This window comes from Zootoca vivipara, chromosome 3 (genome assembly GCF_965207765.1).
Source record: "Zootoca vivipara chromosome 3, rZooViv2.hap1.1, whole genome shotgun sequence".
Lineage (NCBI taxonomy): Eukaryota > Metazoa > Chordata > Lepidosauria > Squamata > Lacertidae > Zootoca > Zootoca vivipara.
The window spans coordinates 30,880,431-30,905,636 of NC_142586.1; the positions used below are offsets into that span (position 1 = coordinate 30,880,431).

General features: G+C 41.0%; 1 protein-coding gene across 41 annotated transcripts in view; it reads right to left on the bottom strand.

Annotated features, from left to right (window-relative positions):
- DST (dystonin) overlaps nucleotides 1-25,206 on the bottom strand; it is a 299,278-nt gene that overhangs the window by 101,823 nt on the left and 172,249 nt on the right. For 38 of the 41 annotated variants that reach the window (XM_035109746.3, XM_088665773.1, XM_035109757.3 and 35 more), the window contains 13 exons: nucleotides 24,429-24,517; nucleotides 23,814-23,949; nucleotides 17,126-22,744; nucleotides 16,666-16,800; nucleotides 15,503-15,718; nucleotides 14,407-14,553; nucleotides 13,350-13,583; nucleotides 11,757-11,909; nucleotides 10,403-10,636; nucleotides 9,356-9,640; nucleotides 8,028-8,573; nucleotides 5,632-5,808; nucleotides 3,040-3,163 (listed from right to left, as the gene is read on the bottom strand). In XM_035109746.3, the coding sequence (XP_034965637.3) occupies nucleotides 3,040-3,163; nucleotides 5,632-5,808; nucleotides 8,028-8,573; nucleotides 9,356-9,640; nucleotides 10,403-10,636; nucleotides 11,757-11,909; nucleotides 13,350-13,583; nucleotides 14,407-14,553; nucleotides 15,503-15,718; nucleotides 16,666-16,800; nucleotides 17,126-22,744; nucleotides 23,814-23,949; nucleotides 24,429-24,517 (8,095 nt within the window). The remainder of the gene's footprint in view (nucleotides 1-3,039; nucleotides 3,164-5,631; nucleotides 5,809-8,027; nucleotides 8,574-9,355; nucleotides 9,641-10,402; nucleotides 10,637-11,756; nucleotides 11,910-13,349; nucleotides 13,584-14,406; nucleotides 14,554-15,502; nucleotides 15,719-16,665; nucleotides 16,801-17,125; nucleotides 22,745-23,813; nucleotides 23,950-24,428; nucleotides 24,518-25,206) is intronic. The other 3 variants (XM_035109753.3, XM_088665800.1, XM_088665769.1) reach the window with 2 other exon arrangements.

Here is a 25,206-nt window from a genome sequence, read left to right on the forward strand (position 1 = left end):
TAACACCCTATGACTGGAGTCACTAGGAATTGAACCTCAAACTTTGTATACATCAAAGATAGTTCCTGTACCTTAAAGAGTTATTGGGGAAGAAGAGAAGCTAATCCATAAGGTGTAGCTTGACTTGTCACACTGCAGCAGGAGTTTGAAAAGCTGCACCTGACAATATTCTCTTATCTACACAAGTGTCAATTTTACAAGAGCCTTAACACTGAATGGTTAGCCAAAAATACCAGCAATGTAAAACACTCATTCAAAGTATTGCTGAGTCGATACTGTTGGCCGAGCTTCTTTCAGCTACGCACAAGATAGAGAGTTGAAAACATTAATCCCTTTGAAAACTGGCAGGCAGGAGAAATTGCCCCAAGGTTTTGGAGCAGGATAGGCAACTAGACAAAGTGGTGGTGGGTGTCTCCCCCCTTCCGATTTCAACTTTAAAAAAAATCCCTGTAGCTGCCTGTATCCCACATATTCTGGAACACTCATGGGAAATAACACACACTCTCTCCTCTTAAGGAACAGTCCCCACTCCCAAAAAAGTTCTTCTAACTCACTTTCCCAATCCACACCTAAAGATTTGCCTAAGGAGTATTCTTCAGAATTTAGTATTTGCAAACATGACCAATAACTAGCTGTGACAAGGAGCATACCACACGATGTAGGAAAGAGGCCAGTTAACACAAGCCGTACACAGTAGCGAACAATGCTTGGTTCTCAGAGCAGCCCCAGAAGGATGCAGATTTTTCTACTTGAGGTTCTCTCAGGTGAAACTGTACCTTAGAAATTGTACTTTAACAGTTCACAACATAGGGGACCCATGGATAAAAGTTATTTTTTTCTGAGAGCATACTATGGATTTTTCATCAGTACCCTGACTGGAGTAAGACATATTCAACTCTGAGAATAACAAAAAGGGTTGGGAAGATGTGCTTCCCGTTTACAAGGGAGTTGGGAACACGTGATTCCTTCTATGCCTGTTGTGCATGCCCCTAAGAAGATGGCCTTGTGGATAAAACAGTTGGATAGAACAGTTAATCAATTCAGGTGGCTCGACTCAGTTTTTAGAAAGGAAAATTGCAAAATATCTAAAAGAAAGAGGTTATATAAAAAGCAAATGTCCCAAAAGACTGCCTGAAGTCAAAGGGCAATATTCTACAAAAGGATTTCATCTGTCCTTCCTGCTGATTGATTTTAGCAACTGATATCACTGTCTCATAAAGGGGACGATTCTATCAGTTGCTCAGAACTACCCTACATCTTCAAGCCAGGTAAATACAACCTGGCTTTCATTCTTTACAGCAGGAATGAGGAACCCTTTTCAGCCTGGGGGTAGCATTATTTTCTGGGCAAGCTTCCAGGGGCAACATGCCAGTGGTGGGCTACACAGAGGCAAAAGCAGGCAGAGTAATGAATGTAAATTTTGTCTTTGTACAATAGGCTAGTCTCTACACACACTCCCATACTTTTCTTATCCTCAAGGAGGGTGCAAAGCAGGACGAGGAAGTGGTGTAGCTGGTGAGGGAATCTGAAATGGGGGGGGGTGTTCCCCAGAAATTCTGTAGTGTCAGGTTTCCCACTTTCTTTTTACACATTCTTTATTCATTAAATATCAGACACAAATAGCTAGAAAAGCAGCTAGAAAAATATCAGACGGGGCACTGAAAAGCAAACCACCAAAAATTTAGCAGGTTAAGCAGTGCCAGGCATGAGTATGAAAAGAGGTATTGCAATATTTTAATACATTAACTTGTAACAGCAGGATGTTAAACAGATGGACTTCACATACTTGACGGTTGGAACCAGGGAATTAAAGGCTTAAGTCTGCATAGCCAGCTTTCTCTTGCAGGCCTTTATACATATCCCAGTAATCTCATATGGCTGCTAGGGCAGAACAGTTATAATTTTAAAAGAAACCTCAATCAGCTCAGATATCCTCTTCTCCAGACTCTTAGGATGTGTGTCTTTTTAACTCAATGAAGCCACAAGATCACCCCTGAATCCAAAGTTTAGTTTAACCCGTCATTACCTCTGCACTTCTTGGTAACAGTTTCTCTGTTCCAGCATCTTTGATTATTATTACAAGTAGAAATATCACTGAACTGTGTGTCATTTCCCCCAGTTCTTTTCCGGCTTTGAACAGGAAAACAAATTCTGAACATGCACAGTTAATACCTAGGCTGGCCTTTGCATAGATGTGATGAACTGGAAAGCGATACTACTCTTCTTAACTATAAATGTTTACATATGATTACTGCTATGGTAGTTATGTTGAAACTTCTTTCCACAATGACTTTGGGGCTTCCATGTGCACAAGGTGACTTTTCGCCTTGGAGCAACAGGACACACTACCACCGACACCAACACTATGACTTGTCACTAATGGATTTGGAAAGCTCTGCAAGTTTCAAAAGCCATTTGCCATGTGGTCTGAGTTCTGATAAACACAAGTGCTCCATAAATGTCCTAGAACAGACATGGGGAACCCGTAGTCCTCCAAATGCTGCTGGACCACAATGCCCATCATTCCTGACCACTGGGTGGGACTGATGGGAGCTGGGATTCAATGGCACCTGGAGGGCCCAAGTACCCCAATGCTGCCCTAGGATCACCTGAAGCTATTGAAGCTAAGCAGGTGGAAACCTGATCAGTGCCTCACGGGAAGGCTACTCACATAAGCAACTTCAACACATCTCCCCTCCACCCTTTCGCACTTGAAAATGGCTCTCATTCCATTTGTAACATGCGACTGGAGCAGACCTGCATTTAGACATGGGCCTGTCACGTACAGTTTGGCGCTACATTGTAGGGGCATGACCCAGCCAAACCCACTACTAAGTCCTGCTCATTTTCATGGGCTGAGAGCTAAACAACTGCTCCACCTGTGAGCAAAGTGAATTGTGCCCTTTGCCTTAAAAAAGAATAAAGGTAAAAATAGATGAGTTGTAGGAGGCCAGGAGGCAACCACCACTTAGCATCTTCTCCAGTCTACAAATATGAGCAATGGAAGAAATAAATGGAGAAGACCGTGACTCATCTTACCCAGGGTATTCTGGATTTCATCTTTGTCTGGCAGTAATTCTCCCCTGGTGTCAAAAAGCACTTCGGCAGCTTTTTTCAGTTTCTCTACAGCAACCTGGTGACCGGACACCTGCCCCTGAAGCACCTGTAAAAATATACAGTTTTTCAACTCTACTGCTTGCTAACTTGTATGTGTATGTACACACAGGCACACAACAACAGTAAGATCAGTTTGGTAGACACCATTAAACATAATACAGATGACAATACACATCTTGCTCTGCTGGGGAACGTCTGAGCAGAATCCAGTTGGCTACTCAGGATGATAGAAAGCTATGCTAAACGAAACCATGAGCTGATCCAGAACAGGCACTTCTTATCTTGACTTGGGCAAGCGCAATTTGCAGCCCAAGATATTTTGCTCCTGTTTACTAGAATGGGAGTTACGCAACGACTATTCTTCTCCATGTTATACATTAAAATTGCAACTTGGCAGCCACTGTGATAAGCATTTCATAAAAAAAAAACAGGCTCTCCTAACCAACTGCCATAAACAGAGCTTTCCTGTCACATAAAAGCAGTTTTGTTATTAAAAACACAATATGTGATGTCAGTTGGCCTTTGGGGTGGTCAAAGTGGGCAGGCTGCAGATGGAGAGCCCTCTCTGTTCTGCCTATAGCGCTACTTCTGCTTTATGTCACAAGAGATAACATTTGTCTGGAACCTGGAGGATTTGGAGGAAAGAACTCCAGATAAAGAGAATGTTTCATCTACTTTAATCCAGTTCTCTTTAAAATAAAATAACAAAAATTCTCATGAAGTTGTTGTTGTTGTTGTTTCCTTGTTTCCTCCCTCCACACAAATACCTGAATTGTGATTCTCCCCCCCCCCCCCACTGCCAGCATGATGGAGAAGGAGGAGTCTCTGAGGTAAAATCCCCTCTAAACTAAGACATTTTTGTTCAGTCAGAATGTTCTGGAATGCTGTTCTGGCACCTCTTAGCTGGGCCCTGGAAGTGCGGGGAGCAGCCTGACCAGCCTCAGCAAAGCCCTGCTGCACCTCCGGCTCATTAGGAGACTCTCCTCAAAGCCCTAAGAGGGACATCCTCTACATGCTCCAGAGAGGGTTTCCTTCCGAACCGGAGGCGCAGAGGGGCTTTGCTGAGTCTCTTTCCCCTGCCAGCTAACATGTGGGAAAGCCATGCCTCAGCTGAGCAAGCCCCATTGCTCATGAGAGCCAGAGAGGTGGGGGTGGGGACTCATTAAGCTGCTCAGCTGAGGCGAGGAAGACACACCTCAGCTAAGCATCCTCAACAAGCCTCTGGCTCGTGAGGAGCCACCCGCCACAAGTCCAAAGAGATCCTCTTTGGGCTCTGGGGTGGGCCTTCTGAGGGAGGTGCGTTCTGACACCTTTTTGTCTAGGAACTATGACAAACCTAGACAGCATCTTAAAAAGCAGAGACATCACCTTGCCGACAAAGGTCCGTATAGTTAAAGCTATGGTTTTCCCAGTAGTGATGTATGGAAGTGAGAGCTGGAACATAAAGAAGGCTGATTGCAAAGAATTGATGCTTTTGAATTATGGTGCTGGAGGAGACTCTTGAGAGTCCCATGGACTGCAAGAAGATAAAACCTATCCATTCTGAAGGGAATCAGCCTTGAGTGCTCACTGGAAGGACAGATCCTGAAGCTGAGGCTTCAATACTTTGGCCACCTCATAAGAGAAGATTCCCTGGAAAAGACCCTGATGTTGGGAAAGATGGAGGGCACAAGGAGAAGGGGACGACAGACGACGAGATGGTTGGACAGTGTTCTCAAAGCTACCAACGTGAGTTTGACCAAACTGCGGGAGGCAGTGGAAGGCAGGAGTGCCTGGCGTGCTATGGTCCGTGGGGTCACGAAGAGTCGGACACGATTAAACGACTAAACAACAAAACTATTATATTCTCTAGGTTATATTGAGTCACTCGTTATCTCTCAATATAATCTACCTTGTAGGGGTGTGGTAAGGATAAAAAGGAGAAAATACATACACATCGTCCTGATTCTACTTCTGGTGCTCTTACACAGACGCTGTTGCTCCCTGATGAGGCCACCTTCCCCTTTCAATGTTCTTTCTAAATTTATTGGGTTATGTTTTGTAGAGAGGGTTGTTTGGGGGGGGGCATGGGAAATTGCTTACAGTTTTTGTCCGTTTTATTTGTGTGGTGGCTGGATCGGATCTGAGCGTGAGTGGTGGGTCCTCGTCCCCCCGCACCATGTGAGATGGATGTTTTGGCCCACAACTGTTCCTTAGCTTTCCAAATGTGCGCCCAGGCTCAAAAAGGTTCAGGACCCCTGGCATATAGCCACAATATTCAATAAACACTTGGGGTCCCATGAACAAGTTGGAAGCCAATGAGATAATGATAAAAAAAAAGTGTCATTAACAGGACACTTCCAGATTTCCCTTGTAACAATCAGCATTATTATTTTTTCTAAATCTGACATGTTCGACTAATGTACCCTGCCCCCGAAACACACATACACCAAAGGGGAGCATGGCCTTACTTTATTCTATAAACTGCTTTTTCTTGAAATACAACAGCTCTGGATATTTTTACATTTGGTTTACCTTGGTTTCTTCCAGTTGTCTCTGGAGATTTTTTGGATCTACAGCAACTGCCTCAGACAACTGTTTATTCACAGCTTCTTCAGAGGCCTGAAGTCCTGTCAGAAGCCCAGATGAGGTGTCCTCATAATTCTGGTATTTATCTACCAGATCTTTGAGGTTATTTCCAAGGATACTGCACTAGAAGTGCACAGAGAGAAAATGGTGTTCAAGAATGGAAATATATTTTAAATCACTTGTATATAAAATTACTAGCTAAAAGACTTGTGCGATTTGAAAACATCTTGTAACAGTAATTCAAATACTCTGCTTAGCTCATACTGCAATATATTTATGCAATGATAACAATATCTTTCCATACTGCTCCAGTAACGGCTGAACGCGGAAAGCATACACAAGCCGGCTTTGTCTGGCACCCTAAAGCAAACCCTTTCCTGCCTCACTACATCAAGCAAAACCAAGGTTTTGTTTAAACTTCCCTCCTCACTAACTTCTGACACTCATGTGAGAGGTTTTTATTGCAACTGGCTACATCTAGTGGTCAAATTTGAAAAGCCAGACAATGTACTTACAAGTAGGATTTGCAGACAAAATCATAACCTAGAAGTCTGTATATCCTGAAAAGACCTAAGTTTTAGAAGTTTGAGTTAAATGAACAAAATAAGGATTCCAGAATAAATTTCTTTTGCACGATGCAGAGCAGTAGTCAAAGTGGTGCCTGCTGTTGTCTGGCAGCCATATGAAACTTCTAGTCAATTTCTAGATTATCACAGCCTGGGGAGACAATTGACATGATCCTCTTCATAGTCAAAGTAGGAGCTGCCTGACTTGTGGCAAGGGCTGAACCTGTGGCTACGTTGTCATCTTATGGCATCACCCAGATTTCTGCTTGCCACATGACCACAGAATGTCACCTGAGTGGCAAAGCTTTGATCTGTGCTTTGGGCACATCGTGAAGCAATCAGACTGCTGCCTTAGGAGTGTTCAGGCATTCACCTGAACATGTGGACTGTTAAAAGTGTGGGCAGGGAGTATGCACACACAAGCCCCACTTCCCAATATCCTCACATACACCACACTACTGCACACTACACACACGTTGCACAGAGGAAGTGTGCCAGAGGCTTCTGCTAACTTGCACATGAGCAGACTCCTCCATGCAACGGAGGACACTGCTTTATTAGAGTTCAACTCTTCGTAAGAGTTCTACTTGTATTCTAGTGAACATGAGTATAAGTCACCTGCAGAATGCTTAGAACATCACAGGGAAGATCAGCAACTGGGAACATTGGGGATGGTGTGTGTGTGTGTGTGTGTGTGTGTGTGTGTGTGTGTGTGTGTGTGTGTGTGTCTCCCTGCTCCCACCCACTTTCTGCATTCATGTGTTCAGGCACTTAAAGACACTGTTTTTAACACACTAAAAGGGCTGTTTAAATAGCTACAGAAACCAAATTCAGTTCTAAGTTGTCTCAGAGCACACGTTTAAAAGCCTCAGAGTAAATGGCAAGAAAACAAATGGGATTCCATGAGAAGATCAAATATTGTGCAATACAGAAAAATATACAGAATAGGGCAATTTAGTATTTCACATAACACCACCACCTCCATATATCATTAAATAAAGCTAGTACACTAACATTAAAGCTGCAATCCTAAGCAAACTTGCTAGGGAGCAAGTTCCATTAGACACAGCGATACGTACAGTATTTCTGAAGAAACATGCAATGAATTGCGCTGCAAGATTTGGTTCAGTTATAAACATGGTTTAGGGATGATGAGGAATACTTCCAAGCCTACAGAACTTATGCTCACAAATTCATTGTGAGAACCCTGATTATATCCAGATTTTGAATGTGATTTTAGGATCATACGGTATCTGGTTCCACTGTAAATTGGTTTGGCAATGCTCACAAGTGATGCATGGGAATGTCAGGCTAGGACAGGAGAGAATCTGGCTGAAATCCCTGTTTGGCCATGAAGCTCAGTGGGTGACCCTGGGCCAGTCCCACTCACTCACAGCCTAACCTACTTTACAGCTTGTGAGAATAAACTTGGGGGGTGGGGTTGGAGACTATGCTTGCCACCCTGAGCTCATGGAGAAACCGTAAGATAAAAATGAAGTGGGTAACAACAAAAAGTGGGAACAAGAGACTGTAGGAGCTCACAAACTGAGAGTAAAAGGGAGAAACCTAAGCCTTAATCCTGCTTCCCCAATTCAGTTATACATTTTTCCTGACACAGGGGAAACATAAGATACAGAGAGATGCAGCAAGAAAATACCCTTAGACAGGTTCCTCTTCTACAGAAAGCATTCTGCTTTTAATTTCATGTAACAATTTGGTGAACTAAAAGGTTTATCTCATGGATACACATTCCACATGGCTTCACACTCAATTTACCTTAGAGTAGAGAGATTTGAAGCGACCAGTTGCACTATCCAGCTTATTCTGCACCTCAATGTAAGTTGAAGAAGTATCAATACCTTCCTTGTCATATTTGACACCTTCCCTTTTATTACACGATTTAGCAGCATCCAATACTCTCTGTCCAGAAATGGTGATGTACCGCAGGTCCCCTTTGTGAGAAATGACATCTTCCGAAAAACTCTTCTGTCTTTTCAGTTTGATGATAATCCCATTAAAGTCAGATGCACCTGTCTCCAGGTTATCAAGTTCTTGCTCTCCCTGCTGCAGCCAGCTCTCAAACTCGCCATAGTCCGCATCAAACTTCTCAAGCTCCTCCTGCAAAGAGCGAGTCAACTTCAGCTTCTGCTCCGACTCCGCTAAGGCAGTTTCATACTGCACCTTCAGTTCCTTCATATTCCTTTGAATCTTCTCCTTTTCCTCTGGAGAAAGATGGTGTCCTTGCTTTTCAAGCAGGGCTTGGGTTGACTGCGTAGCTATTATGACAGCTTGCTGCTGGGAAATAATTTTCTCATGCTGAGCCTGGGTGGGGAAGACGGCAGGGAATCGAAACGTACACAAGTAATTAGCAACGTCATCTGTAATGTGTCCGATTCTTAGGAAATGTACTTAACGATGGTTCAGAAATGTTAAACAAATCAAAATGCTATGTGCTGCAGATGTACCAACCAACTATATTCCTACCTCCCAATTGCAAGAATAAATCACCTGCATTAAAATATTCCAACACACACACAAAGGATTCCTCGAGGGCTTCATGTTAGGGGTAGTTCCATTTATGCACTGATGTGCTTGCATGGAGCTACCTATAACAGTGAGGCTTTTGTGACCTTGTGCTTACAGGGAGCTGTGTGTGGCCACTGGCATTCCAATGGATGTGAGATGTGCTAAGGCTGGGCTACTTGGGTGTGCTTGTAAATACTTCCCACTTTGGCCTGCCTTTATTTTCCACAGCTTTGAGCACTTTCAACACAGAAGCTAGAGATGAAAATGTTCTATTGGTTCATTAGATAAGAGCTAGGAAATAAATATGCTCTGAGGCTTCTAGTGCAGTGAGAGGTGGTGAAATCACCTCCCACGAAATCATTCTAGAGATTCCTTGGTATGAAAAGCAGGGATCTAGGGGTGGACCAGATTATGTCTCCTGGCTGCACTAGGCTTTTGCTTTGAATGTTTCAAGGCCACGGCAGCTGGCAATGCTGGCTCCATGGCACATGAGGTGGGTTTATATCAACCCTCATTTGTTTTCCATGACAAGCGTGAATTGATAAAGCAATTAGTATTACAGTATACATGTGTAGTACCTTGGCTTTCTGATATTGCATGTTGAGATTATCTTCTGGGGGCTTCAGTTGTCCATCCACATGAGTTTCATTCTGCTGTTGGATTTCCATCAAGTTGCCATTGACTTCATCGTCTTCTCCAGCCAACCCTTCCACCTCTCCTTCTTGGAAATGGGTGCCATTCTGTTTAATTGCCGGCTTGCCTTTCTTGCCCCCATGTTCAGCATCCTTGTCGACATTTGACAACCAGTCCAGAAGATTCTCTATTGTGCTCTTACTCTCCTCTAGCTGTTCTCTAGCTGCAACCTGCACAAATAAAGTTCAAGCTCAAATCTTACGCAGTAATGAAAAGTTCAAATGCAGATATTTGTGATATTGCAAACGAGAGTATACTACCGTAATACAATTTTTTTTGAGGGGGGGGGGAGGAATTAGTGGGACTTTTTCTCCTACTGGTCATGTGCAAGCATCTGCAGAATGATGCAGTGTGCCTGCACTTCTGTATGCTTAGGAAAAATAAAAAAAAATTAAAAGGAATTATTATTCCTTTTAATAATTGTTTAAAGGATCCTCCCTCGGGAGGAAAGACATATGGAACCAGATGTCTATGGGCCACATTCAACTAACAGGACACATTAGTGAAAGTCTGCACAAGGATTTTAGCTAATGCAACGGGACTAGGGGCAGTTGGGAGAACCCTCAGAACAGAATACAGAATCAGACAAGCAGAACTGTTTATGCTGAAGCAACTATCTCTTGAGTGCTACACTGAATTCCTCCGTATGTTCCTTTCTTTTGGGAAGCGAATACTGACAATTCCAGATGCATTTGGTGAATGCCTGAAAATAGATAGATGCATTTCCCTACAGACATCAGTATTATTATTATTATTATTATTATTATTACTACTATTATTATTATTATTATTATTATTATTATTATTATTATTACAATCAATCCCTTGAGTTTTCAGACAAAATTTGTCTGGCATGGTCAGCATTCACATGCAAGGAAAAATTATAGCAATGAGGCATTTTAAAAATGAATATTAAATGGTTGCCAAAGAACCTTTTCTGTTTCCTGCTTAATAGCTGTTGTCACGGCTTTATCCAGCTGTTTCCTGGACTCCTCTGCCTTCTGGCTAAGCAGCAAACACTTGGTCTTGGCTTCATTAAGCTTCTTTTCAAGAGCAGTCTTGTCTTCTTGCTGCAGCTTTTCTCCATTTTCTTTCAAAAACATCTCCGTATTTTTCACAATTTCTGCCAGTGCCTGTGTATTTGCTTGCATATCTTTTTGTAGCTCCTTTTTTGGGGGGGGGGGAGGAATCAACAATAAAAAAAATCAGAAGGAAGAGTTATCCATTTATTTTTCACTTCGAAAGCCCCTTTTCTAAGGTACACCCTGGATTTGCCTTCACGTTTCATGAAAATGGCAACTAGAGAGTAACGGTTGCTAAATTTCTACAAGACTGAGATCGAGAACTCTGCTCCATACTGGAAAAGAGTGGAACTTCCTGAAAAACAATTTTCTTCCATGATAATTAGAAGCTAACTGACACACCACTCGGGGGGCCAACCCTACCATGAGGCTGAGAATATTGACTGGAACTACTTGTTTACGTTTTTTAAGTATTCTTTTTTTAAAAAAAACCAAAACTGTTTCACATCCTTCCACTCCAAAAAGGATTCGCTTAAAGCAGTTAATAAAATATATAGAAGGAGACACAAAGGTTTTTTTAAAAAAAAACACACACACAATCCATGCATACTTGTTTTGAAGCCGCTGACTGTGTTTTGACAAATTTGGTGTCAACTTGTTTTTAAAGTTTGATTTCGTCAGTATGCTTTAATTAATGTTTTTTTTGTGAGCCACTTAGGAGATTTTTGCTGACAAGGTGGTATAGAAATCTTGTTAAATAAATAAAAACGAATAAATAAAATTGTAGGGTTTTTGCGGTAATACTGGTTTTTTGGGTTTTTTTGGTGCTTTTAACTCATTTTTACTGCTTTGGACTTGTAGAAATGAAGGACAATATCTAACAATTTTACATAAGCATACTAACAAACCTCTAAACTAAGGATGATTTTAGCTCTCCACTTCTACCGCATTGCTGTTCAGGGGATTCATTTTACCCCACATTCCTGAGAGCCATGCCAAGATGCTTGTGCAGGCCACATAAGGGACACTGCTACACAAGGGATATTGCTAGCACCTCACTGATGACCTACCAACTTTCACACTATAAACTCAACTGGACTTCAGGTGAGGTGCAAACAGCGAGTCCAAAATGTATTTACAGGGCTTGCAAAATGCTCCCAAGCACATTTACTCAGAAATATTTACAAGTAACTCCAATGTGATTTGTAAGTGAGCTAAGGACTGCAGCCCGGCTCTGCTGCTGCCGATTAGTCAAGCATTGTACCTCTTGTTTGATCTGGTATTGCTGCAACTCTGCCTTGGTATCTTCAATAGCAAGTGCTTCTTTGTGGCCGATAAGCTGGTTTTCCGTCTGTGTGAGAAGGTCGCATATATCCTGTAATTTTTCTGTGAAATCCTGGCGCTGGTCTGCCAAGTCCTAATTTAGAATAAGAAGAAACCTGAATAGACATGCTCAGAAGCTCTCACAGAGGTTAATGTTCAAACAACCAAATTTCAAAGCTTTCATCAGACACTGTTTCTGAGAGTATGCTGTAAACATGATAGCAGCTGCACACAGTTTAAAGAAGCTGAATATAGAAGGTATGAGATAAACCTCACAAATGCTGTAAGTAAAGAGACCAGGTTTTTGGATGGAACCGCCCAGTAGAAGTCTGGCCATGCATTATGCGTGTGAAAATCCAAATCTCTGAATGGCTTGAAACCTGTAATAGACAGGCATTAATTCTGAAAAGGGGATGGCAAAACAAAGGTTAGTTGAAAACTATGTGTTAGATCAGTTGGTATATGTAATATTACCCGCATATAAAATGCTATTGTGTTTTAAGCAATACAGAAGCAGACATGCAATGGCACTCATCCCTATTAAGTATATTTTTAAAATCCTGCATTTCCTGGGCTGAAGACTCTCCCTTCTCCCTCAACTGATTAAAAAAGAAATTGCCCTTCAAAGTAAATCTTGTTCAGTGCTTGCAGACTAATAGAATCATAGAGTTTGGAAGGGACCACAAGGGTCACCTAGTCCTACCCCCTGCAATGCAGGAATCTCAACTAAAGTGTCCAGGACAGATGGCCATCCAACCTCTGCTTAAAAACCTCCAAGGAAGGAGACTCCACAACCTCCCGAGGGAGTTTGCTCCACTGTCGAACAGGTCTTACTGTAGAACTCAGCTTCTTCTTTTTCCCTGTTAGCCCTACTGCTGACAAATTCCCAATGCTCTTGAGTACATTACCTTCCATGTGGGTAACCTTTGGCCCTCCAGATGTTGCTGAACTCCAGCAGTTTTAGTTCATCAATATCTGGAGGCCAAAGGTTACCCACACCTGTGCTAGAGTATCAGACCTCTTAGAAGGCCCTCGAGATGCAGAACAAGCACCTGTGGCTATTTCACCCACAAAAGGGCAGCACGCAAGTCACATAGTGATTCCCCCAAATCACAGAAGCATCCATTATTGCTTCCTGGCACAGGGAGCAGGTTAGATTCCTAAACTAGATGACAAAGCACCCTTCTTCAACAGATACTCAAAATCTAATGTGCAGTCCTAGTTCTGCTGGCTCAGCTTTATTAGTTTATTTATGACTCAGCTTTAAAGTCAAAGTCAAATCATTACCCACTGTTGGGTAAAGCATTTTATCATTTCTATATATCGCTGCTGAAACAAAACTTGCTGTTGAAGGAAGCACACAACTGGTCCCTCAAACATTTATCGTGTGGCTCTAGAATTCTGAAGGATAGGCACACTGTATTCTTTTGCTTTGGATCTCAGCTAGAGTACAATTTCTGCACTTCAACATTTTGTCACGTCTCCACTTGGGTTCGGTGTCATGCTAAGCACACAATCACACACAGAAGCAAACCTTCTGGTCAACAAGAACTTGTTCTGTCTGTAAGAGAGTTTCAAAATGGTCGACTTGGGATCTTATTGTCTCTTGCATTTCCTGGAAGCGCTTCTGTGTGGTATTCAAGAGCCTCAAGAGCTGCTTGCTCTGGTTTGGGGAAAGATCTTGGGCATGCTCAGAAATGAAGAACTGAATATCAAGTGCTGTGGATTCCAACTGCATTTTTGTACTTTCAAACTCTTTTTCCAGGTCCTGCAAATTAAGTAATAAAAATAGTTAGCATAAAAAACCCTGTGACAGTTTTTCCCAACCTGGTGCCCTCAAGATGTTTCGGCATGCAGCTTCCATAAGCCTCAGTCAGCATGGTTATGGGCCAATAGGAATTGTTACAAATCATCTAGAGGCCACCAGATTGAGGAAGCCTGCTCTATCGTTTGATAAAAGGTTAAGCTCACTCACTTATTTTTTTTAAATCATTCAAATATCTGATCTAGAATTTGCTCTGCATCAGTTCATAATCCAGAATCTATAAAAGAATATAACTAGATGTTTAGGTTTGTTGAGCCTTCCTCAAATTAATTGACTCACAACATCAGATCTACATAGTGTTAAGTGTAATGTCGGGGAGAAGAGAGGGGAAACCCCATTGCGTCAGCAGAAGTTGTTGTTCAAGGCTTCTGCTGACACCACCCTTTGCACTGAAGGGAATTACACTGAGGCTGTGTTTGCTACAGTCTTGGTGGACATGTATGCAAAATATGTGACTGAAAATGAGTTAAATCATAAACTTACTGACAGCAATTTCTGATGTTGAGCCTAGCACCAACCTCAAGGAAGAATTACTATCTGCTATTGAGATTTAGAACTTCTGTAACCATTCTGTTAAAACTATAGGGATGTTACTTGCACAAATCCTGACTGCCTATCCGAACTAACAATAATCACCCAAACTATCACTACTTTTGAACATGTAGGTTGTCGGTAACTGGTTCTGATTCAGAGTGGAGATCACCTACAAAACATCATATCTAGAAGTTAACAGTCACTGAAAGATTAGGCACCAAGTGATACATGCCTTGAGTAACTGAAACCTTTGCTTCACATCTTCTATATCGCATGTTTCCACTTTGAGATTATTCATTATTTCACTCTTCTCCTCAATCCAACCTGTAAACTCCTGAAGCTTGACTAGATGTTTCTGATGAAGCACCGAAAGTTTAGCCTAGAAAAGAAGTTCAAATAAGATATTTATCTGACAACAGATCTAAACCAAACTAAAATGAAAACCAAACCAAAAGATTTCAGTTAGATGACAGTGAAACAAAGCTACTGACATCATTGGGGGAAAAATAAGGAGATGCTTTCCCCACTATATACATGTGGCGTATTTTAGATCTACAAGATCACTTTGCTGACGATACTATTTGCATACGCAAAGTCTATTTAATTCTGATGGTTTAACAATGGGCAAAAGGGTTTGTATCACTTATCTAACAAAAATTCTTTAGGAGAGAGCAAATTCTTTCCAATCCCAGTTACCATTTCACAATAATGGAACTCCTTTTCTTTCAAAACCCACTAAAATAATGAGACTAAGAACAAATTCATGTACACATGCTTATCAATTTAGGTTGGTATTTTGGTATTTTTGTAACATGCTCTGAGACCATTTAGTGTAGGGTGGGTTATAAGTCTTCTACTACTACCACCACCACCACAATCAATGGATGATACACAACTGAACATGAAAACATTAAAATGAATTGTTTGAGAAAGCTCTTGTCTGCGGTGCTGATCTATGATCACTGAATCACACATGCACACCATCATTTGATGTTCAAGTAATCAAAGGATGCACAAGTTTTTGTACTCACTGTGATTCAGAAGGAATGCATCTGCAATCCTACACACACTTTCCTACAAATAAGCCTCAATGAACACAGCAGGCACGCACAGGATTGTGCTGCAAGTGATCATTCATTGTGAACAAATTTTTAGAGCATGGGTTTCAGCTAGCTAGTATCTGGCAATAAATTTGTCACCATTTTGCAATACTTATTTACATTTTACACTTGGTTTTTGTTTAAAATGGTTGAACTAAATCTAAGCTTTTTGGAGTTGGATACATTAAAAATCTATAGAAGTAAAATTGATGTGGGCTATGAACCTACCATTTCAGAGTCTACTGCCAAGACTATTTGCTTTGCTCGATTTGAAGACATTTCGCAGACCCCAAGGAAATCCTTCTCCAAACATTCATAACTTTCTTTTAGATCCACAAGCTGTGCTCTGGGAACATCCTTGTGCTGAAATTTTAGAAACTCTTCTGCTAACTTCATATCTTTTCGCAGAGTAACAGCAAAGCCAGCAAGCCCTGATTCAAATGACTAAAAAAAAATAAGTAAATACAGATGAGGTGCATTAAGGTCTTGCCTAAAATTAGTAGCACTGCGTACAAGACAGAAAAAGAAACTTATGCCCTTTAGGGAGAAGTACCATTAGTCCTAGAGATGGCTGGGAGACCTGAAATCCCCACTCAGTCATGATGTTCATGGGCACTCAACAAGTCACTATCACTGATCCTAGCTACCTCACAGGGCTGGTGCAAGAATAAAATGGGGTCACCCCACCTAGAATTGCCCTGGGAACCTTGGGAAATGGCCACACAAATGAGATAAATTAACCCTAGACCCCAAGATACATACACATCTCTTTATTTTGTTATCTCTCATTCCCCACTCACCTGACACACTGCTCATATCATTTCCCATACTACGGCAATAGCTCTTCCTCCAACCACTGCTGCACCACCCCTCTTTCCTTCATCTCAGCATCAATCTATCCAGGGATACCTTAACTTAGGCATTGTTGCCATGCTCATCATGCTCTCCTTTCTCAGCCTACTGCAAATTAGCAGGAATGGACTACAAAATGCACACACCAGAGAGAGGGAATCGCCCTTGGAGAGAGTGTAATGTGTAGCCCAGACCTGTAAATGGGATCTGTGGGGAAAGGACTCAATTGATTCATATTAGATGACAAATGGGTGCATATTTCTGTGCCTCGGTGAGAGAAATGTGGGCTGATGATCACTGGCTAACGTTAAGTATATTTTTTATGATTTGTGAAGTGTGTTAAATAGATTTGGGATTTTTATGAAAGATAATACATATTTAACTGTACTCTTATTCTGATGACTTGTGTTTTGCTGGTCTTATGAGCTACCTTGAATATAATATTTTGCATGGAAGATCAGCATATAGAGAGACTTAGTAACAATGATATCTAACATCACTGTTTAACCTCGCTTTCTATGTACCGATACGAAGCTTACCTCTAACTGTTCAAGTTGTATTTTTAGGTCTTCCAGGTCATTACTGATGGGCTGCAGATCATCCAAGAGAAATTTCATATCTTGAACCACTGTCAAATGTCTCCTCAGATTCTCTGAGTACCAAGAACATTGCTGCTGAAAATATTATTGTCATTTTAGTGTAACTAGAACTAATCAGCACAGTAGCAGAAAATCACTTTTAAAAACAAAAAGGATGGTGTGTGTTTTTAAATTAAAAAAAAATGCCTGGAGATGCAATTTAAATGTTCATCTGTGATTCCACTATGATGTTAACCAGGGGACAGTCAATTCCTTGCGATAGGCGATTCAATGCATACTGGTAATATAGGTGCCATGTTTTGATTATGCTAACAAGCACAAGCACCAAAATGAACCAAAGACATTTTTCATTTGATTTATGCGTCTTTGCTTAAGACAAAAATTGTAAGTTGCTACTCACCATGCTCTTTGAATCAGGTCTTGGTCCAGATTCCTCTGTTTCCAAGGTTTGAGAGCAGCTTTTTGGTTGCTGGTATGGCTTCTCAGGCTGAGGGTATTCTTTCAAACCAAGAGCCTTATTGCATGCTTCAGTACTCTCTCCAGCAGTTTCTGCCTTTAATCCTGATGAACTTCTGGTTTCTCTTGAGATGGGAAAGGCATGGTCATGCTGAGAAGCGTTTTTCTCCTGCTCTCTTTCTGTCTGGGCCTTCATGTCCATTGTCTCATGGGTGCTCTCATTTCTTTGACTACAATGGTCTTGTTTCAGTATATCAAGGAGGAGATCAGGACTTCTATTATCAAGCCAAATAGGTGGGGTAGAATTAGGTTCGTTTGCATGTATGCACAACGAAGCAGCCATTGAGACACTTCTAGTATCCTCACTTGTATGTTGAACAGCAGATTTGGTAGGGTCCTCATTTTCCCAGTGTGTGCTATCAACCATTTTAAGTAAATTTTGCATTAAAGCTTTTGTGCCAATATAACTTAAAGGTTCCTCTTCCTGCTTGCAGTAAACATCTTTTATTTTTCCTTTAAGTATTTTTGTTAAGCTTTCAGGTAATGTAGGAGGCACTTCAGAGAAAACAACTTCCTGATCATTGACTGGGGCAGAATTAGAAAGCATCACATCTTTTAGTGATGGTTGCATTTTTATCTGGATGCCATTTTGAGAGAAAGTAGGTTCATGGTCTAGAATGTCATCTTCCATAGGCTTCCCCACACTACTGTTCTGAGTGACCACTGCTTCATGTGCTTTCTGCTCAGAGCTATTCTGGCTATCATCTCTGGGGTCTAAAGTACTAGAAGAAGATCCAATTACTTGTGTATCTTCTCCAGAACTGGTTTCATCAGCCTTGCTCCCTACTTTTCCAATAGCTTCAACATGCTCCATATTGTTGAAGTCACATTTGTAGCTTTCATCATGACACACCTTGGAATGAGCACTAGCCTCTTTACCAACTTTATCTCTTGTAGGTTCTGATACAACTGATGCAGGAAGCAGCTGTTGTTTGGGGTGCAATTCTTTTAGGTGCTGTTTTCCTTCGCAGTTTCCACTTTCTGATACCACTAGCTCCTCTCTATTCTCTTCACCGTCTCTTTCACCTTCCTTTAGGTAAGACGAACCATTCTCTCTCATTGCTAAGATACCCTTGGCCATTATATCTTTCGCACTTTGCTTTAAATAAGTAGAGAGGTCAAACCCCTCTACATAGTGCACTGATTCATCTTTAGCAATGTCACTGGAATCTGTAACCAATGTGGGCTTGTTTGAAGTCTGATCAATACTTATCTTTTCATCATGTGAGGCAGTAATTTCATAACCATTTTTAATAACTGATGAATACGGCTCCCCAAGGCTTCCACTTGATTCCTGGATATGATCTTCCTTCAGAATGCACACTCCATTTTTATTTTGTTTCAGAGCACCAATTTCTACTTGACTATGTGGCATACTGGTAGATGCTTGTTTTTCATTATCTACTTCTTGTCTTTTCTCACAATTCAAACATGGCATTGATATATCATCAAGAATTTTAGCATGTAAGTTTCTTTGAGCAGGTATATCAAATCTGGCACTAATATTTTCTGTTCCAATTACGTCTTCTGATGTTGCACCATTGCTTATGCTTAATTGGGAGGGTTGACTGTTCTGTAATGCAAGGTTGTCTTGCATGAAAGGGTCAGAAGCCTGTTCTGTTTCTTGCTGGCTTCCCTCTTTACTTTTACATGGTAGGTCCTGAATGTTTTCTTTAACAACATCAGCTAAATTTTGATATTCACCAGCACTGTAGCTTTCAGGGCACAGTAAACCATTGTTTCCTGTTCCCTCTGAAAGTGCAGACACCTGGACCCCAATGTTTTTATCATGGCACTGAGAGTAATGCATTTCCAATACCTCTTCATCTTCATAATCTGTCTCATCATAAGTATCATAATCAAAATCCACATAATCATAACCTTCAAAATCATCCCCACTGTCATTGTCACCATTATCGCTACTGCCATTATCATCACTACTGCCACTGCCATCATCATCACTGTCATTATCCATACATATGCTTCCATGTTCACTCTCAGAGTCGTCTTCTTTCGTTTTAATGCCCTTGTGCTCACCTCTTTGCATTTTAGCTTCATCCAACTTTTCCAGGGAGCTGTCAATCTCTTTACTTTCTTCCCTTTCTTTTTTCTGACCATTATTTTCTATATCTCCACTGCTTTCTGCCTTGTCTTCTAGAATTGTGCCTAGTAGCCTTGCATTGAATGCTGCCATATTTAGAATTTCAAATGTATCAGAGTCACTTGTTTCACTAAAGCACAGAATGCATTTTTCTTCCTTACTCAGGTTGCCCATGGAAGATTCTGCTACTCCATTGATGGCTACTGCACTGTGGACGAGCTCTGGAGCAGCATCTTCTTTAACAACAGAGGAGTCACCCTTGCCATTGTTATGATCGATTTGTGGAGCATCACAGGCTTCACTGCAATCTTTATGTTGAGTCGGATCACAAGGATCTTCTGACTGTGGAGTACTATGTTCTCTTTTCGGCAACAGCTCAGACTGCTTGATGTTATTGCCTTCCAGAACTAGCGAGCCACATTCAAATGCTGACTTGCTGTCATTCGCAGGTGCTTCATTATGTTTCATACTAGCACTGACTTCCAGAGGTGATGTGGACTCACTATCACTATTGATTTTAATGGATGATCCATCAAGAGTGTCAGTAGTGACTTCTATGGGGAGGCCAGCATTTGTATCAGTGGAATCCTTAAGTGGACATCCAGCATGAGTAATAGCACCGTTTCTCTGAATTGGTCCAATGTATTTATCTTCAGTATGATATTCCAACAGTGCAATGCCATCAGAATTGGTATTGTCATCAAGCAAAGATACACTACATATATTAGCCTTATTCATGGGTTGTTCTCCATCACTGATATTCATCTGATTTTCTACAGACTGCCCACTTTCAGTCTGTTCTTCCTGTAATAATCCATGGATCAAATTTATGCTGTCTTCCAGGAGTGAATCACCATTAGAAGTATTTTCTAGGACTGACATGCTATAGTTTTTTGTGCAATCTTCCAGTAACTGGCTGCCATGTGTATGCACTCTAGTTTCCGATGGTAATGCACCTTGCATGCTGATGTAGTTTTCCAATAGACAGCCAGCAAATTTATTAGCATGGTCTTCCAATTGTGGACTGGCAGAGCTATTTGTAACGTCTTCTCGTGGTGGCCTATCATTCATATGAAGACACGCAGCATGCATTATGGAGTGGTCTTCTAATGGCAACTTGCAATTCCTATCATTGTTATACAATACTGGGGTGACGTTCGTTTCCGCTTGCAATATCCCACTCTCATTACAGGTCTCTAATTCTTTCTTAGTGCATTCATTTAAACATTTTTGGTCAGGTTCTATACTAGTGTATAAACTATTCTGAAAGTCATCTTCTACCTCATCTTTCACCTCATCGTTCTTCATTAGCATAATGCCTTCTTCAATCTGCAAAACCTGAGGCGTGCATTTTTGCAGGCTGTTGTCCATGAGATGTGAAACGTTAGTGCGTGCTTGAGCTTTCTCATCTTTCTTAATAGCTGAAGAATAATTTACATCCAAAACATTACTGAAGATGCCTGGGGAGTCGTTTTCACTCCCCTTAATGTTCTCCCCCTCCACTATACAAATATTATCTTCATTTACTATTGGAGGAAGGTGTCCTTGTGAACAGTTTGAAAGAGATGCTTTCACTTCAGCATTTTCAGCATTTTCTTGGTCAGTTAAATTTTCATACACCTCTACTGGCATTTGTTCTGGAAGTTTCCGTAAACTTCCAAGTGCATTTTCTTTTTCAGTACTTTGACCTGGATTGATTTCCTTTCCAGATCTATTCATGACACATTCTGACTGCTCTGAAGCACCAGCCACAATATGAATACCATTTTCCCCTGAGACTATGTCATTTTGGTGATCTTTACAAAATGCCTTCCTCTTATTGCTGCTGGGCGTATTTTGAATACTTGTCTCTTGTTCTGAAACACTGCCAGGGATATCACTAAACATTGCCCCTTCGGGCTGTTGCTCAACATGTTGCGCTTTTGTGTTTAAACACAGTTGCCCTTCAGTCTCATTTGTATTATTTTCAGAACGACTGCCATCCATTAACAGGCTGACTGTTTCATTTAAGTCACCACAATGCAACAATAGCCTCTGACCAGTGTTCGCATCCATACAACTATTTATCATTAGGTAAGACATGAATAGCTTTTGAGTTTGCTCTGAGTGGCAAGGTATGGGCTCACTGGTGTCAGAAGTGTTTACATCCTTTCCATCAGCATGTTGGTTGGATGCCTGGAGTTCACAAGGCGAGAGCCATCTTGCAGCTTTTTTCAAAGGCAATGGTATATCTTCCACATTAGGCATTTCATCAGGTAGGGTAACACTATTCAAAACTGATGAAGTGCTGCTTTCTATGACTCCCTGCTGGGCTGCATCATCCAGGCTGATCACTTCACAAGTTTCTGGAATATAGAGTGCTGCTATTTTTTGCCGCCCCTTTAGAATTTTGCAGGCCTGCTCATTCGTGATCATGCCTTGATGCAAAGATGTAGATACAGGAAATATTTCCCCACTATGTGGCCAGATGAGTCCAATGAAGCCTCGTTGTGCCTGCAGTACCAGCAAGGCACTACTAGAAGAGATCAAGTTGCACTGCACAGCTTCATCTACAGACAAACGTTTTGATGAATTTTGACACAGGATCCCACCTGTCCGAAGCTGATGAGTCAAAATAGCACAAACAGCATCCTGGTCAATAACCCCTTCTCTCATTGCTTCTTCAACAGTCATTCTGTGTCCTGTATCAGGATGAATTATGCCGCCAGAAAGCAGCTGGGCACCCAAGAGCCGGAACATGGTCTCCCTCTCTACGAGTCCTTCATGAGCCGCTCTCAAAATAGTTATCTTCCTTCCACATTTTAGTGTTATTTTGCCTCTTTCTTGAGAGGTCACAGGTAAGAGCCTCAAGCCTGTTTCTCTATGTACTACAGTTCTTTCAAGCAATTCGTCAAGGGTTATCTTCTCTGCAGTGTTGGGGTCAATAAGGTCTTTGCTCATGTCACGTCTTTCCAGGAGTTTAGTATATAATGCTGCAGAGATCAGATTATTCTGAAAAGCTGTGTGCAAAGTCAGCTGTTCTCCTGTGGCTGGTATCATTAGGTGTCCTCTGGAAAGCTGAATCTCAAGAATTTTAATAGCAAGAGGTTCTGAAATTAAACCCTGTTCCAAAGCAGCTACAACTGGGAGTGCTGCTGACTCCAATTCTGAAATGATCATCTTAGCATTCTGTAAACCTTGTAGTTGCAATGCAGCTTCGTCATCGACAAGTTCATGGGCTTTGGCTTTTTCAAGGTCAAAACCTCTTCCCAAGGCTGGTGAAATAATATCTGATAAAATGAGCTGGCTCTGAAGTAACTGAATTCCGGTGTCATAGTCAATAAGACCTTTATAAATTGACTGTAAGACTGAAAATATCTCTCCAGTTGTTTGATCAATAATGCCAGCTATGACTTTATCCTCCTAAAAGTGAGTATAAAAATATGAATTGTTAGCATTTTATGAATGGTAAATGATTAATACTTTGAATTTTAATAAGATATATGTACAATATAAAGTCACTTACTTACCAGAGTTCCACCCAAACTGTGAATGTTAGCAGTTCAATGCAGAAGTGATGTCAGTGATTCAACAGCACACGGCGAAAAGATTGAAACACAACATGCATCGGAAAACCAAAAGCTTATGCTCTGCATACGTCAAGAGGGTTAGTGGAAGATAACATAGTAGATGATCGCATAGTGAGCAAAAAAGACACGTACCTGAAAGGCAAACTGTCATGCTATCTATGTGCTTTGTGAGAAGTTAGCATATATTGAGAAAACAGTATGTGGTACAAAAACACACATGCTATTCATGTTTACAGCATACAGCACTTTTACATAGACACCCAAACACATAAGGATCAAGTATTGCAGCTACTTAAATGCACTGCAACTGTGTTGTATTAAAAGTCATCCATGGGGAACAACATTTGAAAAGTATGTGCAGAATAGTCTTTCTTTGCATATACTCTCAGGCATTTTATAATGCCTTCCAAAGGCAATGTCGAATATAATAGATCTTAAAGTACTATCTCACAGTTAATGTGACTATAAACTCCAAACGGTGTACCCAGTTGAAATTTAATGAACTCCGGAAATATGGCCTACTTCCTGAAATACTTATTGGAGAGCATACAGAAGAGTAGAGAGACTATGGAACTTCCACCTGGTGTCATGTTTCTGAAGTACAGATGTTTGACAGAATTCAAAGTATGGATTTTAAAAAGAAGGGTTAAGTGATGTATGATTCTTTGCTTAGTTCATGCAAGACACAAGGTATAAAAGCCTTTTCATATACAACTTTCCACATGTCCATTTATAGATATTCAGCTATAATTCTAATTCCACAAACAGATCAAAAGCTGTCATTCATTTAGTTCTGATTTCGGTGCAGTTTTTTAAAGAATTGTTTTAGTATTCATACAGAATTCCAAAACCATGCAATGGATCAGATTCAGAAAAGCAACATAACTCAAACTTTTGACTACCTTTTCATCCACGTTTTCATTATCTGCATCTTGCTCCTGCTGTAACTGCTTCAAATCTTCATTGGACAACAGTTTATAACCTTCTTGCAGGGACCTCACATGATTTTCCATTTCATTTTTCTCTTCATCTGTCATTCTTTTTGGGAAGGGGGATAGAAGATGTGGGTGAAAGTGCCACCAATTTCTAAACATTAATTGTCCTCTCAAGAAATAAACATATAGGGTGGAATTCAACGTCATGTTATGATGAATGCTCCAGCAGATCTGGAGGCAAGGTTTGCTTTGTAAGCTGATAACTTTGCAATGGTGGTGGGGTCATATGGGCAGATATTCCCAGGGATACACTAGTAACAAGTTGTGCAATTATTTGTACCAGCATTAATGAATGCAAACATTCTGCTTTAGTTGAATTAAGTGAGGTGCCATTTATAAGGTAGAAGGGGCAGTAGCCACCCACACCCCATTGTTTCAGATTTCATATAAGAACTCCTGAAGCTAGAGGTTATCTGCTGCCCGCACACTGATTTTATATATAGAACGGCTGAAACTCATCCTCAACACAAATTCTGAAAGGGCATGACTAATTTTAAAATGCAATAATCACAATGAACCTACTTATCGCCGTGTTTTGCTAAAAACGTCTGTGTTGTTTGCAAAGCTTCTGATATCTGTTCTTTCTTGGTTAACAGTTCGTCGGAAGATATCTGAAAAAAGGAGGAAAATATGTTCACATTCTAGAAATACAAAAAAAAAAGGTGAGGGTAAGATATGTACATAAAAGTTAAAGCTAAAAGGTGAGAACGGAGTGAGCATTTCAGGAACCTTAACAAGGGCATAATGGGTGGTATCCAGTGACATATGAACAGTGTTCTGCTTTTGTAAGGAAACTTCCCCTTCCTCACCTTGCATGCCCCACCCCCTGAAACCGATTTTGAGGGTGCAAAGGGAGTTGCAGGGGAGAGGATGTGGCAAGTCTATTTATTCTTTTGTATACCACCCTTCATCCATAGATCTCAGGGCAGTTCACAGTATGAAAATACAAGACAAAAACACAAAATAGCCTATTGTACAAAGGGGAGTCTTTGGAGCAAGTGTTACAGCAGCATCAGGTACAACCCAATGTAGCATATATTGCAAATCTATTTTTAACCAACCTGTCTCTTATTAATGAGCCATAAATACATGCTTGGCTATGAAACACTAAGGTTGTGTTTGTAGGAGATTACTGAGAACGCAACAACCATAATTAATTTAGGGTATAAATATGGGCACCCGTTAGTAAAAAAACGTTTATTAGCTGACCTTCTCCAAAACTTTTGTCTAAACTGTTTTGGTCTTTGTTTCCGACCAGATGTTGCTGAACTACAACTCCCATCAGCTCCAGTAGGAATGG